Raw genomic sequence first — 19,789 nt, 5'->3', positions numbered from 1 at the left:
CCATATTTTAAACACAAACATAAACATTTTTTTCTTAAAGGTTTTTCAAAGACACTAATTTCAATCAGAGGGGACACTGTATGTGTCACTCAAGCCTTAACTCTAAGTTTATACAGCTTCCAATTCTCAATTTGATATGTCAAAGTTTCATACACGAAATCATTTCTTACATAAAATTATACAGAATAAAACTGATAGCTACAGAATATAAATCATCATGTAGTCAAACTATAATTATACTACTTCCTGCTCCAGTCTCAACAGGATTTCCTCTCTCACTCGAATAGACTCTTAATAATGAGAATTCCAAGCTGAGCTAATCTTTTTTACAAATGTTAATCAATTAACAGCTACCTGAAATCATTGCAAAATCACTACAAGTCACTTGAAAAGATGTACTTCCCATCTATTTAAAATGTTTGGATTTTAGTAGTGTCTTCTTTAACATGATCAGTATATTTTCATGGGCTTCATTCAGTTACAAAGTTTGAATAAATGGATGGAATAAAGGAATACTTACTGAAGGATGAAGTCACTGTGAGGTTAATTGTTTCAGTGGAATTTGAATCAATCATTACATGTTCATGAGTGTACTCTTAACCAGTTTTTGTGCACAGTGCTAATCTCTAACTCATTCAGTATCACTTTAAAATCCTTCCCCAAAAAATCCTGGAGCATTATTAAATTTTGGAAATATTTTCTATATTTCAATGATTTCATGTATTTACTTTGATACAATAGAATGAATGTAGACAAACAGCTCTTAAGTAGACAAGCTTATAGTTGTACTTAACACAGTATCCAAGATTTTGCAATGGAAGTTCTTTGTGAAACATCACATCAATCACAATTTTTAGACCTGCTATAAAGACATTATCTGTGGATTATTTGAAAAAGACTTTGGGAAAAAGATCCCTGAAGTAACTTTATGGTAAAAAATGTCCTCTTCTAGTATTTTTGAAGGCAATGATAGATCAATGGTATGAACACCTTGTACCTGTTAAATCGCTTGCCAAACAAAACCATAATCTTTTCTATTTATAGGATTTCCACTACCAGACAATGTCTGAGAAGTGAGAGGGATAATAGTAGGACACAAGACACTCTTGCGTAAATTCATGAAACACTGCCTACATGGAAAAGCTTAAAGAAAAAGAGCAAGTCTGAGAAATATGAAGGGCTGTTTTTAAAAGGCAGTATTGTAGTAACCCAGTTAGGATCACATCACTCCAGAACAGTTGCTTATCATTTATATTTTCTGCAAATGTAGCATTAAATGCCAAAATTAGCCAAGGATGTCCTGTGGTTGTCCTAAGGCTACTAAGGCTATCCATAACTACAATGGATCGAATTTACCAGGTATGCACTGATAAAGGGCACTATTCTAAATAATAGCACAGGATTTCTAAAAATTAACCTGTAAAATACACTCTCTATAAGTAGTACATCTTACTGCAAAAATCCCTCTTAGAAATTCAAATGGAAAGCACAGAGAATAAATTCATTTCCAGAGATGGTTATAGGGAATTTAATAATAAGCTTTTAAAATAAATTTTCTTATTTGAGCACTAGTATTGAATTCACAGTATGGGGCATAATGTTTCACAGCAAGAAAACTTATTCCTCTTTTATTTCTGATCATGATAGAAGATTGTGTTTTATACATGCACTTATAGATCCCTTATTACCCATGATTACCTTCTTAACCTAATTATTATTAATTTGCGGAGATATTTTCTGTATTACAATAGTTTTAGTGCAAACCTAGAAAGTATCTAGGTTGGCAACTCTTACCTGGGATTTGCGATATAGTTTTAAAACGTTTCTGACCAAATTCATAGTGCTAGAAATGAGGTTCTGTCCAGTTTCATAAAACATAAGAAATGTTGTTAAAAAGTCACTTGGGGGACAATGAAAGGGTATTAAGCAGAAGACCACTAATTAATTTAGAAGTTACTTTATCTATTTTATCTGATATATCTTCATGCAGCAGACTTCATTTGCTCTGAAATCAGTTTCCAAGACAGGCTGAGCTTTACAAATAACAAGCTACTTTGACAAAGATAAATTTTTAAATTGCCAACCATTTTAAAATCAAAAGATAGCACATAATTATGTAAGGGGTTCACCATACATTTGCTGGATAAAACCTACTTCATACTGAAAATTAGAATATTCTTATATGTATTTAAATCTGATGGTTACAAATAATTGCTCTTCAAATGTAAGTTTACTTACCATATCCAATAGGCAATAAAATTTTCCATGTACAGTCTAAGTTACTAGGGTAATTTCCAGGAAAACCTGGGCTCAGGATCACACCACCCATGTTTGTCAGTGTTCCACCACATTTAGCTATTAAAAATAAAAAGAAAGTCACTGTATCTTTTAATAATATTATTTCTTAATCTTTGGCATGAGATTAATTAAAAAAAGATTTTCTGTTTTATCCCCATGACTTCCAAGCAGTGAATTTTATTAAATTTATTACAGTCAAAACATTCCTCATGAAGGAGGAAAAAAAAAAAAAAAAAAAAAGGAAAGAAAGAATTTGTGTTATAGCAAAATGCTTACTTAATGCAACATGTTCAGTGTGATTTTACTGCAAATGTGTAGTTGCACATATAGACTGGGTAACCCATTGTCTCACTTTGCCAATTAGAGTTAAAAATGTCTGGTGCTATGTCAAGATAGGTTTCATAATCAGAGGAACAAATCTAGAATTAAACTGAATTATGATACTGATCCATGACGCAGCTGCAGATCTACTAGTTAATATAGCTAAAACCATACTTAAGTTTAAAAACAAACAAACCCCAACACAGTTCTTTCTTTAATTCAGAAAGAGGATAGACTAGCTGCATATCAGAATTATTCTTTGCTTATTATCTGTATGCTTTTCTTCAGCAAATTCATGTGTTTTGAGATTGAAAAGCTATTTGCATAATTTAGCATGACATAAAGCTAAACTACAAATATGTGAAGTTACTTGTAAGGAAGTGGCTGAGTTTACACCTTTGCTAGAAAAATAATATGAAGGAAGAGTAACTTCAAGAAATCAATTTTCAATTTTGTAATTTATATTTACTATTTGAGGAATCATTATTTAAAGCCTATGAATCTTCATGTCAGGTATTACAGTGATGTTTGATCTGGTAACAGAATTGTGATGCTGTGATACTGTGCATTGTGATAATTGTACTGAAAAAATGAAAATAATCTACTGGTTAGACCACACAAGAAATCGAATCAAAATAGGAAGAACTCCACTAAAAAGTTGAGAAATCAGTCCCAAACTTCTCAAATATCTCTACCTCCCTGCAATGTTAAATACATTATTTAGTGAAAAGAACAGATTTTGCTTTGCATTTCTAGAAAAATCAACATTTTAAAGGTTGGAGGCGGGGGAGGGTCATGTTTTAAGGGTTTGTTTGTTTTCTTGGGGATATTTTATCTTCCAGGACAGCAAAATTTCATGAACTAAAGGAAAAAAAAAAAAAAAAAATCAATGAGCACACTGTTTGCAAATAGGAACCATACTTAATATACAAGGTAAAACCTAATATTAGCAAACACACCCCCCCCCAACCGCAAAATACACTTTCCTGAATAAATATTCCATTTCTAAAATTGAGTTGAAGGAACTGCATTGCTTTCATGTTAATCACAAAGAACTGCTTCTGTAGAAGTTGACAATACAACATAATATATATGCCTAACAAGGAACCTTTTAAAAAAATTTCACATTAATATTGCTTGATATCTTTCAAATCTTTTAAATTCCTCTAAGATATGAAGCTAATAGGAACAGCTTTTGCTGACTGAATATTAAAGTTAAAAGCATTCACCGAAGAATGTATTTCAAAGCTGAAGTGACAGAACGTTACAATGGAGCTGTGCTTCTCTCCCCTCCATTCCTGCTTTTTCTTGAAAGAAGCACGCCAAAATCTTGACTCTCTTAAAGTTTATTTAATCAAGAAACAATACAGCAGAACAAGATTGTTATCTACACAGGGAAGACTGATATCTATTGGGTAAGGTCTTGGTGTGCTTCAAAGGGATTTTTTTTTTTTAGCTTTGCTTTTTAACTCGGCATTATTTAACGGCTTTCTCAGATGAAAAGAGCCAGCCTTTTCTGGATCCCTAAAACTCTTTTTCATTCCACCACCCTGGAAAGCTTGGCTTCAGAACTGCTCTCCACTGTAGACAGGCTGCTTGCTTCTTTGAGAAGTCTCCTAGGATCCCTGCATGACCTGCCTTGTTCTTGAGAAGGTCCTCCAAGCTGAGCATGCTGCAAAAGGAATGTGTTAACTACCTCTCCCTTCTCAAGAAGATTCAGCCTGATTCAAAGCAGAGTATTAAGGACAAGCTAAACAGTGGTAAATATCTGGGTTTCCTCCTTTGCTCACTCTCACAATATTTTTTTAAATAGCATATACACTATATATAAAGAAAAATTTTATTGTAGTTTTTCCGCATTTCATAGATAAAAATGGAAACTCAAAAAAGTTTGGAATGAAACAGAATTAAGTGAAGGAACAACAGGCATGACAAAGCCAGGAGTTTCTTCTGACTGATGCTCAGAACACACTGAAAACAAGTAAATATCCATACCAATGCAGAGAGGAGATGGATAGTTCCAGCGTCGAACTGTTCCTGGCATGCAAGAAATATGAGAACGGCCCTGTTTGGAAAGGGCAGAATATTAGATTACAGATACTCATTATGAGATTTTCCAGGAAGGCAGAGCTACGGAGGACCTCCTAGATTCTTATCTGTGTCTTTTCTTATATTAACCAACTGCATTATAATTACTTTCATGAATTTGTTAAACTCTCTTTTCAAATACTTCAGGTTTAATGTTCTATTTTTCTGCTGGATAAATGTCCTAAAACACTCTTCCTTTGATAACTTGAAAACCTCTTTGTGTTTTTGACTAAATATAAGGCTGGTAATAAGGCAGAAGCACCTGACTACATGCATTCATATGGTCAAATTGGTTCACTCCTTATTTCAGTTCCAGGGTTCTCATCCACAATGTAAGCATAGTAGTTCTTTTTCAGGCTGCAATCTGGAGTGAATCAACCATTGCTCTGAATGAACAGTACAGACACAGAGAGGAATTTGTTCCACATCTGCTTGCTACAGATGGTATGGATGTGGACCATGCCAAGACAGTCATCCACAGTTATCAGCAGGCCTTGAACTCTCACATGGCCTCACAACATGACCCACTGCATACATGCAAAACCTTGGCAGACAGCTAGAAAAGCACAAGTGCCTCTTTACTGAGCTGTCATGTTTAATTTACTCTGCCTATTTTTAAGAAACGTCACAAGAACCAAGCAGAATCATGTGGTGGTAGCTGGAAGTGAAAATGACATGGCTGTAACCTGCAAAGCCTATTCCCACACACTTCAGGGTGGCTGCCCCAGACCAACTGCAAAATGCTCCCAGCTTTGCTTGCACTGGGAACAGTTCAAGCTGAAAACTTAACAGTAGCACGAACAGAAGTTTTTATCTGTCAATTCTGTCCTCTGAGGAACTCAGGTTATGCATTCTGCTGTTGAAATGTGAAAGCTGAATAAACTGGCAGGAGTGAAAGTGTCTGATAAAAAGACTGAGATGTGGGACTGGGAACAAGGTTTAGTTCCTGTTTTAATTGTCTGGATATACAAACTTGGTCAAGTCACTTAACATTTCTTGTTTATTTTTATCAAGTATATTAAGAGTCTAGTGTTTAGTAAGTTAGCACATTTTATCAATATAATCTGAAGGCTTACTTAAATATTAGTTGTCCATAGCAATCAAAATCTCATAAAAAACAAGATAGAATAAGTAAAGTACAGTAAAGGCAAATACATTTGATGAAATTGCTTCTGCATAATTTGGTATGTTTACAAAAAAGAAACTACACACACTACCTTGAATAAAGTTAATATAGAATTGTATGGAATAAAACTAGTTTAATTAATCATTTAGTTAAATACATTTAGACAATCAGCTTCTGAAAGACAAACTGAAACACTGCCAAAAAAATGGCTTGAAGGAAAAAAAAATCAGTTTTCATTAAAATTAGGAAAACTTATATTAGTCTTTTTCTTATAAAAGTACCAGAAATTGATAACAATTCAATGTTTTTTTTAGAAACCAACCTTTTTTTATTTTAGCACTTATTGTGTCATCTTAGTTACTTGCAAAATGGATGAGGTTTTGAATAATTTACTTAATGCAATACTCCCTGTTTTATTTTATTCTCTCCTCCTAGTCTTCTATGATTGCATGTCTCTGATGTGAGTCGGGGGGGTAAGCCATAATTTAACTACCACAGTCAGGAAAAAAAAATAAAATGGCCTATAAAAGATCTTTTGAAAAATAAAATTAAATGATTCCTCTGGCTTCAAGCCTCTTCCCAACCAGAGCACACTCTAATTTCAGTCTTTTAAAGTCCCCTCCTGGGGGGAGACACTTAATCCTACAGCTAGCAATTACCTTTCTTATGCATCTCCAGGTAGTAGTTTGAGCTCTATGACTTTTCTGGTAAGTCTCAATTATAAACTAATCCACACCTGATTGTTATTGCTAGCTGTGAATATGTTCTCTAAAGACGGAGGTAAATTCACAGCTAGAGTGAAAAAAAAAAAAAAAAAAAGGATCTGCAAAGTTATGCTGATCTATACTTGTTGAATAGCAAATATACTGTGCCTTGTAGAACCTTATTTTCATTAGGAGCCATTTTTACTTGTCCTGTCTGAGGAACATACTACACATACATGTGGATGCACTTTCTTACACCAGAGTCCATACAGCATAGAAATCCTCATTAATGTTTTTAAAAGGTTCAAACTCTTTTCTATTGAATTTGGATATTGAAGGTCTTCTGTTTTACACTTTAGACAAGACCATGAAACTAGTTTTTATATGTCATATTCCACAGTGAGGATTAAATTTGTATATTTATGGAAACAGAAGTAAGAAGTACAGTTAAGGAACAATATGCTATGAAATTTTAAGAAAGTATTTCATTATAGAATCCCTGTAAGTATAAAATCAAAACTGCAGTTAGTCATATTCAAGGACTACAGAAAAGACCTGCATGTAGACAAAAGATGTCATGTGGTTTTGCGATAGTGTTATACGCAGTGTATTAAAGTTTAGCATTAACACAGATTGGTTTCTTACGTGCAGATCTCTTTCTCGCAAATACATGACTGTGTTGTACTAATACTGTATTTATGAACTCACATTTCTGATTTTTTTCTAAGTAAAAATAGATCCAAAATATCAAGTCAGGACTAACAATGTGTATCTTCAAAAGGTTTCCTGTACTCATTCCAACTACTTCTGAAGTATTCATATTCTACTGTTATCATTCCACCTCGATATTTCAGCAATACTATTTTAAGTACGGACAGAAAATTCAATGATGCTGTATCTTGAGGGCTTATCTATTTCTAATCCATGTCAGAAAAATGGAATCATCCCCTTTTTTCATATGCAAAATGCAGATGTTTCATAGTTGAAAAAGTAGGCAGACAAGAGTGTAAAATATGATGGGCAATACAAGTAGGAGTCACCTCACCAAACCGAAGCAGTTTAAAGCTAGATACCCATGTTAACCATTTGATATCCTAATCAGTGAAGAAAGATGATACTTTCAGAGTAAGGTACCTGTCCTAAAACAAAATCTTAGTATGAATCAGCCCTTGGAGGTGTGTGGCTATTTATCTGTAGTGTCACAATGAGACCCTAAACAGCTGATTCAGATTAGATAACTAGTATTTAGATGGAATAAATTGGATTAGATGCTATTCCATCTCCAGAGGAAACAGTTAGTATAGGGTAAGTTTTTTCACTTTTTTCTATCAGATCATTGCTATAAGCTTACCCAACAATCAGATGTTCACCTATATATATATTTCAGTCTTAATGGCTCAGAAGCAGTGGCCCGGATCACAGCAATGAGGTGCTAAGCACCTATTGGCAATTATATGAACAGCAACTCTATGACAGCCCTACCAGCATCACCATCGGATCCTGACCCTTTTCACCATAGGGTCGAACTGAATAAAAATATATAAAGAATTCCACACAGCTTTTCTACAAATATTCAAAATAGGAATCTTTCTCAAAGAAGCAAAAAAGAGATTACTTTTGATTTAATCCAACAACTCTTAAAATACAATTATATTTATTATTGTTTAACCAAGTTTATTATAGGCTGACTTTCAGATAGATTTTTGCATTGAAATAGAATGTCCTGAGTCTAGGTATTAATAATAATAAATTTACCTCAATGCATATAAAAAAAGGATGATAAGAACATATAAGCTACATCTGTACTAGTGGAAGTGCTTGGGCTTGTTTTCTAGCCTTGAGGTCAAATGCATATTCTTTTGCATATCTATCTCCTCAACTTTTTTCTTTTGAATTCACCTCTAAAACAAAGTGTCACAATGCAAACTACCTATCAGGAATAGTCTCTGGCTTCTGATAATTACTGAACTGTGATACTTCACCTAGGCCAAAAGCATGCTAGCACCTCATTATAACAAATTAATATCACTGAAGATCAAATTTCAGTTCCCATACCTTTGTCTCAGCTATAGCAACATAAATGTATCTGTAGAATATGGGTCTTCATCATATACTTAGTTTAATGCTACTTTGAAATAGAAAAAGGTTAATAGTTCATTAGCAGTCTTTAAATGGAAGTCCGAATCCATCTGGGACTCAAGCTTTAATGACAGACAGTCCTTTTGAAGGGACCATATAATAACATGATATCAAATCTCTCATTTTCTTACTGACATTACTGCTACCTACAAAGGATACTCTAAGGGAAAGATGAAATACAGAAAATAAAGGTTTTAAACCAGTAGGTATTTTCAAAATAACATTAGATTTTCCTTTGCTGGAAAGAGAAAAACTTAAGTTTATATTTGAACCATCAGCTGGCTTGTCAGCAATCCCTGAACCATTAAATGAGCAGCACGTGCTCAGGATGGGTAGACTAGGCCTTATTGGGCCCAAGTCTTGAATCTTTTCTACTTAGTAGGATACTTATATGACAGAATCCTTTTTGGTATGGATATGGGATGCTTCTGATACAGTCTGTTTCAAGTCATGCTATAAATGTAAAGAGCATGCATTAGGTTAAAGACTTGACCCTGTATCTGTAACACATGACTGAGAACGCAAACATTGCTGATTACCTAGAGAGACTTTTCGAGTGCAGGTGTTCCCACAGCCAGCCTAAAGCTAAGATGTTCAGTCTGAATCCTGTCTGAATTTTAGGGGAATGGTAAGGAATACTGAGACCAAAGAATAAGTCCATATGTGCTGAGGGAGTACTGAACTGGCAAACATCAGGTAGGAAGCCAGAACTTTATCCTTCTCTGGACGAGAAGTTGTGACACTTTGCTTTCTCTGATACAAACATATGCTTTTACATTGTCTTGAGTGGGACCTATTACCACCCAAAAGATTCTGAACTCAGATGTTTTCAATGTATTGCACCAGTGGTGGAATACATGTAAATGAATTAGAGGAACTCAAGAGGGAATAAAAAAGCTTTCAGTCTTAGATTTACATAGTGCTGTGACATTTATAAACAGCAGAACAATAACATGTCTACCATGGGAAACTAAACCAGCGTGCGAACAGTGAACATCCCTAATCTGTCAGCTAATTTGTAACATTTCTTTCCTTGAAAGATTTTTAAGACTAGGTTTAGCATGAATCAAATTTGCTTTAGAAAATAAATTCTACAATTTCTGAGCAGAATATGAAACCCCATGATGTATTTCTACCACTGTGGTTAAAATTTCACCTAGAGGAATCACTTCCAAAAATGGGAAAACACAGTACAGTTTCAATAAACACAGTGCTAAAATAATTTTCTAGAGAAAATATTTTAACCATGTTATTTTCTTTTCCATTTTGATGTTTTTTACTGCTTGATGGTATGTTAATCTAAGACAAGATTTGCCAGCCCAGATTTACTGAGGGCCAGACATACTACACATTCATATCTTTATAATGCGGGAGTATTCACATAGGCTCTACTTAAATCACGTCTATTGACACACTACAGACTCTTCATTAAAATAGGTTTGGGGTGGGTCTATTCCCATTTTGTTGTAATTATTACACAGTGTATAATTCGAAGAAAAATGAAAGAAAGAAGTACCTGTAATGTATATCCTGGCTCACACTGAAATGACAAAACATCATTCACCATATATCTATCTCCTGATTTGATCCCATTGCTAGGAATTACTGGTTCTGGACAGGCAGCAAGGCCTACAGCTGAGGAAAGTAAACACAAAGATTGAAAAAACATAGATAAGTGGACAACAACTCTTCATTGATATTCTCTGCTCTAATTAATTCTTTCCACAGCATTGGGGTTTTTAAAAGAACATTAATTAAAAATTTATTTCAACATTAAACTGAAAATTTGCTTGAAACACCAGTTTTCAGAACTGCCCTGCAGAATACAAATGGTATGACTGAAACACAAAGATTATATACTGTGACTGTACCAATTACTATGTCATGTTGCTGTCACATACTATCCTATTTTATTGTCTTCAACCAGTATGGTAATTCTAGTATATTAAACAGCCTTTTTTTTCCCTTTTTCTTTTCTTTCTTATCCTCATGAAGGAAATGGAGAGAGAAAGAGGGAATACACTTTATGCATATTCTCGCTTTTCAACAATAGATGAGCAGAACTATTGAGGTTAGGTGGTAGAGCCTTTTGGAACAGCAGCTAAAGGCCAAAAGTGTTTATGTTTAGAAAACTCCATTGACTATAAAGAAGTTCAGACATCTGAAATTTAGTACTCTTAACCCAAAACTAAATCTTTGCATAGGTGTGACAGGACAGTCTGTTCTTAACTATTTTTAAGCCAGGTGTTAGCAAACAGATTAGTTTCACAAAGAGACTTCATGATTAGTAATTTCTCAAATGTGTTCACCTAAATTTGGCAACCTGAAGTACTAGCTTCTGCTTTTTGCCAAGTGCATATCACTTTTGTTTTTTTTCCCTTGGGTGCTTACCTAAGGAGTTTGTTAGTCAGTACAACTGAAAATTACATATCATCTCTGCTATCTAAGCTAAAATGCTCCAAATGAATAAGAGAGTTGAGAAACTGCTTATTAGATTCAATAACTCTGTGCTTTTAACATTTGCTTCACAAACAGAAGGAGCAACAGAATTAGTTTGCTGGTTTATGGTCTGGCAATAGAATATCATTCCCCTTATAATATTAAAAACCTTATTTGAAGTAAAAAATAAATTTAAAATGTATAATCTTAATCATAAAGCAATTTATTAATTAAAGAAAGTTACTAATGGAACATAAATTTGTAACTGCTATATTTATTAAAATATGGCATGTAGAAGCCAGAACAGAATGGAAATTATTTTCACAATGTATGAGAAGAGATCTTTAGAATTTATTAGCATAAAATTCTGTAAAAATCAGACAAAAATAATACTTTCCTGATTCTGATACTGTGTCCTTCAGTTCAGTTGTACGAAAAAATAATTGACTAAATGCTACAACTCTCACCGTCTTCTTATGAAATCTAACCCCTTTGGTGACAGTAAGTGCAACTTTACAGAGTGTTTAGTACAGAAATTACATGATATCTGGCTTTACTCTGATATCTGACATTTTGGAGTCTGTTGTTCCAGATGGCTCATCATGAAACAATATCTGATATTATTCACTGAAACCCTAGCCTTTCTAGAGAAATACATCTTTCTTTCAGATAATGCTGCTTACACATTTTGATACAGACAGGGTTTTAACTTTATGCCCTAAACCTTGATGTATCTACTTTTCATCACTCAAATATAAATGCCTTACTAATCTTAAATAAGTACATAATAATTTTGTGTTTCCCTCTTCAGCCACTTCCAGTCAGTTTTTTGCAGCTCACGTTTTAGTTGAAGTAAATATATTTTCCCTAATGAAGCACACAGAAGTTTGAAATAGCTTTTATCCTTTCACCTGAAATTGTGATTCCTGAGCCATTATTTTTCTTTCCTGGAAATATGTTCCATAATCCTGTACATTCTTTCTATGCTCTGTGCCCTTGAGTCTTACTGCATTTCACGTTTTTCAGGAATGAACAGAGATAAGGCAAGCCATTCTAATGATGAGTGAAAGCTATCAAGGTATGAAGTGCAGTCTTTGTAACAACTGATGCAAGAGTTATGAAACTAAATATTTTCTAATTAGCACATAAAGAATTATTTAATAGTTGCAAGCTACAGGATCTCCCTGAAGTAGTTCCTTTGTGTACTGGAATGTATAATTTAGGAAAATATCCAAACATACTTTAAAGATTTTCAGCAATTTCTACCACAGAAGTTACAATTTTTTATGTTCTACCAATATCATCAACTGTCAAATGATGTTATGGTGATTTCATGTGGCACTAGGGACTTCATGTGTGGTCATTACCTGGAACTGTAATGTTCCAAATAGGCATCAGGATATCATCAACTTCACTGGTTTTGGTTTTGTTGCAGTTTCTTAGTATCATTCTTTTGGTCAACCACTCTGTATTCTGCAATACCATAAATGTATCCATGTCTGGAAAATTTATTTGAGTATAGGTACTAAATAGCTGTAATGTGCAACCACACAAACTGTCTATTGCTCCAGCATTAAGTGAAGGGCAACATCTATTTCAATAATTCAAACTACAGTATATAGACTGTTGTTTACTCATTTGAGAATCCAGTGTTCAGACACCACTTCAGTGAATCAAGCCTTATTTCTGCATTTCCTTACCCTTCTCACTCTTGAATAGACAATAAAATTTAAAAAGATCTGCTCCAAACTCATCATTATTAAATAAATAAGCACCTAACAAAACCATAGTGACTAAATTGCTTACAGACAGCAAGGTACTTGCTGAATTCTGTGAATGTAAATTTGAGGCTCACTTCCTGTCTTCAAGAAATCTGTATTCTGGTTGTACTCAGCATTCCTTGTGTGTTGAGAGTTACAGGCATGCAGTCTTAGTTCTGTATGAATAAAGTTACTTTTGCAGATTTTTCTGAGTCACAAAAACAGTTTTATAACAATGACTGCATAGCAATACTAATAATGTTCTTGTGATGTAGCTCTTTCCATCATTAGTTAAATAGCATACAGAATTTAAATAGACTATGATCAAAAGAAAATCTTCAAAGTAATTTTCTGTGTAACTGCTAGATACGGAATTACACTATGTAGTTTAACTTTAACAGATTCTAATAACATGGTAAAAACTTTCTGCTAGCTGCTTATACTTTGCATAATACTTTTAATATACTACTTCTTTGGTCTGATGATACAACTTACAGTATAGAATATTTTATCAGAATATCACAAAACACTATGTAAAACCCACTCATAATTGACTTTATTTGATATACCTGTCATTAAGAAGCAATATTACCTCCCCAAAAGCAAAGAAAAAGTTGGAAACAGAGTTAAATACTATTTTAAAACCTCAACCCCATCATTCTAATCATTGCATAATGCTAGCCTAGTTTAGTTGGATAACTAGTTTAGTTAGAATTTGTTCAAAAATCTAAAGAATGCTTGAGAGAAAGCAAACAAATTCTGGTATCCAGGGACAAACTAGAGAACTTAAATATTCAGAGGCTCTGAAATAAATTAAATTAGATTGTATGTGAACAGTCAATAATAAAGAGAAAACATGTTAAATGTCAAGTCCAAGCAATCAAAAAAGGACAAGGATTGCTTAGTGCATGCTCTTCAGAGCTCAGCGTCTGCTATGCAGTATAAGAGAGAACACATCAATGTCAAGAATGATAACCCTCTCCCTGACCTTCTTCCACTTACTGCCTGCTAAATACTTTCTTGGCTCCACTGTGGCATAAGACAAATATACCTCACTTACATAATTATATACATGTCTACAATTACCTCACATTCTGTCCAAACATCACTGCCATTGCTGGCAGAAAGAAAATCCTTGCTGGCATATCTGACAATGTGAATGCCCATTAGTGTCCATTTCAGAAAGCTGCAAACTGAATAACACAAGAATTTCTTGACAGATTGACCAAAAGTCATCAGGCTTTCTTTTTTGAATTCCTCCCACCCGTCCCTATGTGGCTAACTGAAACATATTGTTCTTTATTATATTACAAACTTCAAGCTGGAGTGAATTTTCTTTCCATTTTGATGATGGTGTATATCAAAACCCTAGCTGTCCCTTCCAAAACTGCATGCTTCAGACACCAGCTAGAAAATGCATTTATCTCAAAGAATTACTGCAAGAGGGGTCAGATTCATGTCAACAGCTAGTAAGTTGTATAGATATACTGACAGGATCAGGACCTGCTAAATTAAAAATGGCATATTTATGATTCACACCTGCTTTAACACAGGGAAAAAGATTACTTCACTGAAGAGCCGCATTAAAGATCGAATTTCATGAAAGATCTTAATCTGAACCTACAAAAAACAATATTCTACTTAGAAGAATACATTTTCTTCTCTGCTAGTCTGATTTTTGTCTTTGAATTTATAAGAGATCTTTATGATAGAGAAGTACTACAAAAATAGCCATTGCTCTCTAGTCTCCTTACCAGCAAATTTGTTATTTCAGCTCCTGAGAACATTTAGCACTTGAAAAATATGCAACAGAGAAGCTTCAGAAAAGGAGCCAGTAATTAATAGTAAGCTTATGTTCTCACACTGTCGTGGTTTAACTCCAGCCAGCAACTAAGTACCACGCAGCCGCTCACTCAGTTCCCCCATCCAGTGGGATGGGGGAGGAAATCAGGAAAAAAGGTAAAACTTCTGGGTTGAGATAAGAACGGTTTAATAGAGCAGAAAAGAAGAAACTATAATGATAATGATAACACTAATAAAATGACAACAGTAGTAATAAAAGGATTGGAATGTACAAATGATGCACAGGGCAATAGCTCACCACCCGCCGACCGACACCCCGCCAGTCCCCGAGCAGCGATTCCCTGCCCCCCCCCCCCCCCCCACTTCCCAGTTCCTAAACTAGATGGGACGTCCCATGGTATGGAATACACCGTTGGCCAGTTTGGGTCAGGTGCCCTGGCTGTGTCCTGTGCCAACTTCTTGTGCCCTGGCTGGCCATGAGAAGCTGAAAAATCCTTGACTATAGTCTAAACACTACTGAGCAACAACTGAAAACATCAGTGTTATCAACATTCTTCGCATGCTGAACTCAAAACACAGCACTGTACCAGCTACTAGGAAGACAGTTAGCTCTATTCCTGCTGAAACCAGGACACACACATATTACATCATCTTGGTATAGTGGTAAAACAAAAGCTTACAAAAAGAGTGATGCTGAATTGTGCCATATATCCTAATTCAAGGTAATAAGGCTAGATGACACTATTAAAATATTGATTGCATAAAACAAGAGTTTTAATGAAATATTTTAATTATAATTGCTATATCTGGATATATTCACACATATACTTACAAACATTTGTGGCCTAAACCTACATGTCTATAATCCTCATATATTCATTTCTTACTAAAAGAAACCTGACCAACTGAGAGGTTCAAGCAGCATGCTGTATGAGCAAATACTCATTATTTCCAGACTTTTTTTTTAAATTTGTTTATATTAAAGATTAATTTAATTCTCATATTAAAGAAAATATTGAAACTACTACTGAATTAATAAATGAGATTTTAAGACCAAGCTTGAAAGATCAGTGCCCACAAATACAATTGAATTAAACAGGCACATTTCTAAACCATACTGTTTGGATAGTTGTTTCCTTTGTTCATTAAGATTAAAAGGAATTCAATCAAATAGCAGGAATATTTATTCTTCCTACTGTTGTACATATTATAAATGCAACAAAGCACATTTTGATTGAACTTGCTGGAGGTTGTGAAAATAATTATGTTATTTATTCTACCACAGTTTGAGGGGAAAAAAACCACACATATGAAGGATTAGTTTAAATGATTAATTCTTGTCTTTTCCACAGTTATCTGTTGCATATTTTACTGCTTTTGTTTCTCATCATAGGTTACTGAAACCAGTTTAACACCTACGACCCTTCTGAAATAACAAGAAACAATGCCACACAGTGGCTCTCAATAATACTTACAATTATGTTATGACCAGAATGAAATTTTTCTAAGGCACTAACCAATTATGTCTTTTAATTTGAGTGAGTTCATGTATCTGACATTAAAAACAAAACCAAACCAAACCAAAAAAACCACCAAAACAAAGGAACAAAGGAAAAAAAAAATCTAAGCATCAGTTTGACAGTAGCCTAACACAAAAACATCCTAAATTAAATGACAAAATTGTATTTTGTACTAGAAGACTTCTGTGGTTTTGAAGGCTACAAAGGGAACATGTGCACTGCCTAGGTTAGACATGAACTTAGGCTTGCAGGAGCAGACTGCTTAGATCCTTCCCATGAAAATAAAGACATACAAAGAGCCCGCAAATGAGGAGGGCAAGAGAAAGACATAGTGCTAAAAGGAAGACAAAGTTTCAAGAAATAAACCAACATTTACTCAGTTATTTAAATTATCTTGAAATATTTAGGGTTAAAATAAGCTGTCATATTGGATGAAGCTTTTATAAAGTCTTTATGAAGTTCTATAAAGTTACTTCAAAACAGCAATATACAGTGGTGAATATAAGATATGTGGTCACATGATAGCAAACTAAACATATTTTACTGAAATAAAGCTGTTTTCCCTAGTATACTAATCTAAAACCAGGCATATGTATAACATTTACACTGGTGAAAATATCTTTTTCGAGTAGAAACTCTCATTCATTTATTCTAAAATACTAGGGTAATTTCCTAATATCGTTATAAAGTCTTTTTTCATATAATGACATCAGGGGTCTGCCGGATTCTGGAATGGTTACTTTAGAGCAGTTTTACCTACTACTCCAATTTGAGATGTAAGCAAGAGATAAGGCTAGACAAAACACCATTAGGTGCACTTTGTCTCTTCTATCCCTGCTGTAGCCTGCTGATGCAAGATTTAAACTCAGTTATTTGGACATGATGAGATCAGCAGCTTCTTATTGCGAATTGGCATTTTCCTGCTGTATCTATAGTTGGAAAGTTAATTGTCTTCACTGTAATTCCTAAAGGTCTTCTCACTAGAGAAGAATTTATATTAAATGTAAGGCCATCCCTTCACTGTTCCAGGACTAACACTCTGATCTACTGGGTATTTGCATAGAAGGGTTTTAGTGGTTTTAGTTCTAATAATTTATTGTTCTTGTTAATCAGGGAACAATGAGTACACAGCAACTTTCATTGCACTTCCTGTTCATGTAATTTTCCAGTCACCCCCAAAACATTTAAAACAAAGCTCATTTACTTAAATAATTTTCTTGAAGTGTATTAAGTGTTTTAGGACGAAACACCAAGCCTGGTTCCTGAATTAAAAGAAAGCAAAGAAAAACCCCAAAAGCTAAATGCAATACAGTATGAAATGTGAAAAGAGGACTTGCAAAATTTTCATCTTATGAAAAGTATTACAGCTTTCTCAATTTCAAAGACAGATAGCCTTTTCTCTTTCCAAAATACTTATATCTAAGACCATATTAAAGGATTCAGTGTCCTCTGATGCATACATATAATTTCAATTAATGCTAACTGGGAACTATGTACGTGTAGTAGGAGAAACAAACGCTAAGGCTGTATACCATGAGGGATGTTGGTAGCCATGAAGTTCAGTATTTTGGTTTATTGTTCTGGAAAATAAAATTAAGCCATGATCTCTGTGGATTTCCCTGAAATCTGATGAAAAATCAAAACAACTGTGAATTTTTATTGTTAGTTTTGACTGACAGCAATTGATTGTTCAAGAAAACAACTTCATAAACAAAGATATTCCCCTTCCACAGAAGAGCAGGAACTATACAGGAGTACATTTGGATTCATAAAAGTGTTACTCAAATACTAAAGTAAGCATAGCTATAAATGAAATTGTTTCAATAAAACCATTATTAAATTTTAATCAGACCCACCAAATTTCTACAGCAAAATACTTTTAAGAAGAACAAAATGACCTAGTTGAAAATGAAATTAAAAGTGCGCCCAGCAATTTTAGTTCTCTGATGACTAGTTAAAATGTATGTTTTGGAGCCTTTCCTCTCCATGAAATTTCTGTCTATCCATAGGTAAAACAAAAATAAATAACTAATCCTCTGCATCTACATTGCTGAATTGTTATACTGGAGATTTCTAAGATACATATTAATTCTGTTTTGCTTGCAAGATTACATTGTTGTCATTTATTGTTGTCATTTATTTGTTGTCATTGTTGTCATATTATTCCTTTTCTTTTTCAAAACTAATGGACAGTTTTTCAGCTAATATAAACTGTCATAATTATGTTTTGTTTTTTGTTTGTTTTTTTTTTTTTAAATTAATCTATACTGATACTAGCTCTTACTTATTGACAGTATTTCCCAGCAATTTTGTGCTCTCTCTTCCTCTCTTTAATCTACTGTGTCCCCTCAGCTTGCTTTCTGATCAGGAAATGAAAGGGATGTTATACAATTCTTTCTGGAAATCTGTCATTCGCCTTTGAAATACTAATTTTTCTATGCATCCTTGAAATGTCTTTTGTTGTGACTACATAAAGTCATATATTGCAGTACAAAGAGAAGTGCTACAATGAAGAGCAGAACTGATGAATGGGGAAGAAGGACTTTCTTATGGCAGGGTTCAGAATCCATTGCTTTTCCTCAGTCCTCAGTGAAGACAAACTAAAGGAGACAATGGAGTGGATTCCTGCAAAGCAGCTACTAACAACTTACAAAAATTAAGAGAAGGCCTTTGTTACCTGCAATGATTTTAACCCACATTGCTACTGCTCAGAGGAATATCCTTTATCATGGAGGTACAAAGAGAATTTCAGCAAAGGAGACAAACTCCTAAACTCTCTTTTGTAATTCCATTCTATAAACTTTTAAAAGACTTATTTAAATAAGAACCAAAACCCAGGTACCCACTTAAGTATCATGACCAATTGCCTATATCCTACATACATCCAAGTCCAGCTCTCCTCTAAATGTACACATTAAACATAGGTCTCTGGCTTCACAACACTGGTGTGTTATTATTACATCTAATCTTAGTGCTGTATTACTTTTTACAAAATATTTAAATATAAAACTGAACCTGAATGATTGACCATGTTTCCTGGTAACTAGAATGCTGAAACAAATCCTGCTACAGCTGCTTGGTTTGCCTTATTAGGTAGAACAGCCTTAAAAGTAGATATTGAGGACCCCCACTATGACTACTCAGACAATCAAATTTCTGCAAGAAGGTGAAAGAATTGAACTGAGGCCTCTTACACATAGCTGAATGTTACAGCTGCAAAGCATTTTATTTAGAAGGACTATGCATCTAGCCCTCCTTTTCCTTGGCTTTTATCAGAAGTATCTGATGTTTTAATAAAGCATTTCATATTGAATGTTTTTTCCAAGACACCAGACATTTTTGTGTTTGCCTTAGTAAGACAACCCTTCAACAGATGGACATTTTTAATCCAAATTTTAGACTGACTTCTAAATAAAAGGTATTTATTTTTCCGATGCTGCTTCAAACCGTAGGTAACCAAATGATCACAGGCTTCAGGATACATAATCAAACACTAGCAATATCTGTACCCTATTAAACAGAAAAGTATTTCCTTCTCTGCTTCTTTCTTGATCTAAAAAGGTGACTGCTCAATATAAAACAGGACATTCT

The 19,789-nt window shown here is 34.1% G+C and overlaps 1 protein-coding gene across 1 annotated transcript in view; it reads right to left on the bottom strand.

The window, feature by feature from the left end:
- The window catches only part of CSMD1 (CUB and Sushi multiple domains 1), a 1,244,565-nt gene that overhangs the window by 163,671 nt on the left and 1,061,105 nt on the right, over positions 1-19,789 (bottom strand). Inside the window, exons 38-40 of the mRNA XM_049818613.1 lie at positions 10,193-10,311; positions 4,615-4,684; positions 2,239-2,355 (exon numbers count right to left, since the gene is read on the bottom strand). Coding sequence (XP_049674570.1) covers positions 2,239-2,355; positions 4,615-4,684; positions 10,193-10,311 — 306 coding nt within the window. The remainder of the gene's footprint in view (positions 1-2,238; positions 2,356-4,614; positions 4,685-10,192; positions 10,312-19,789) is intronic.

Source organism: Accipiter gentilis, chromosome 16, assembly GCF_929443795.1.
Source record: "Accipiter gentilis chromosome 16, bAccGen1.1, whole genome shotgun sequence".
In the NCBI taxonomy this organism is placed as follows: domain Eukaryota; kingdom Metazoa; phylum Chordata; class Aves; order Accipitriformes; family Accipitridae; genus Astur; species Astur gentilis.
This window is presented reverse-complemented; position numbering and strand designations above follow the sequence as displayed.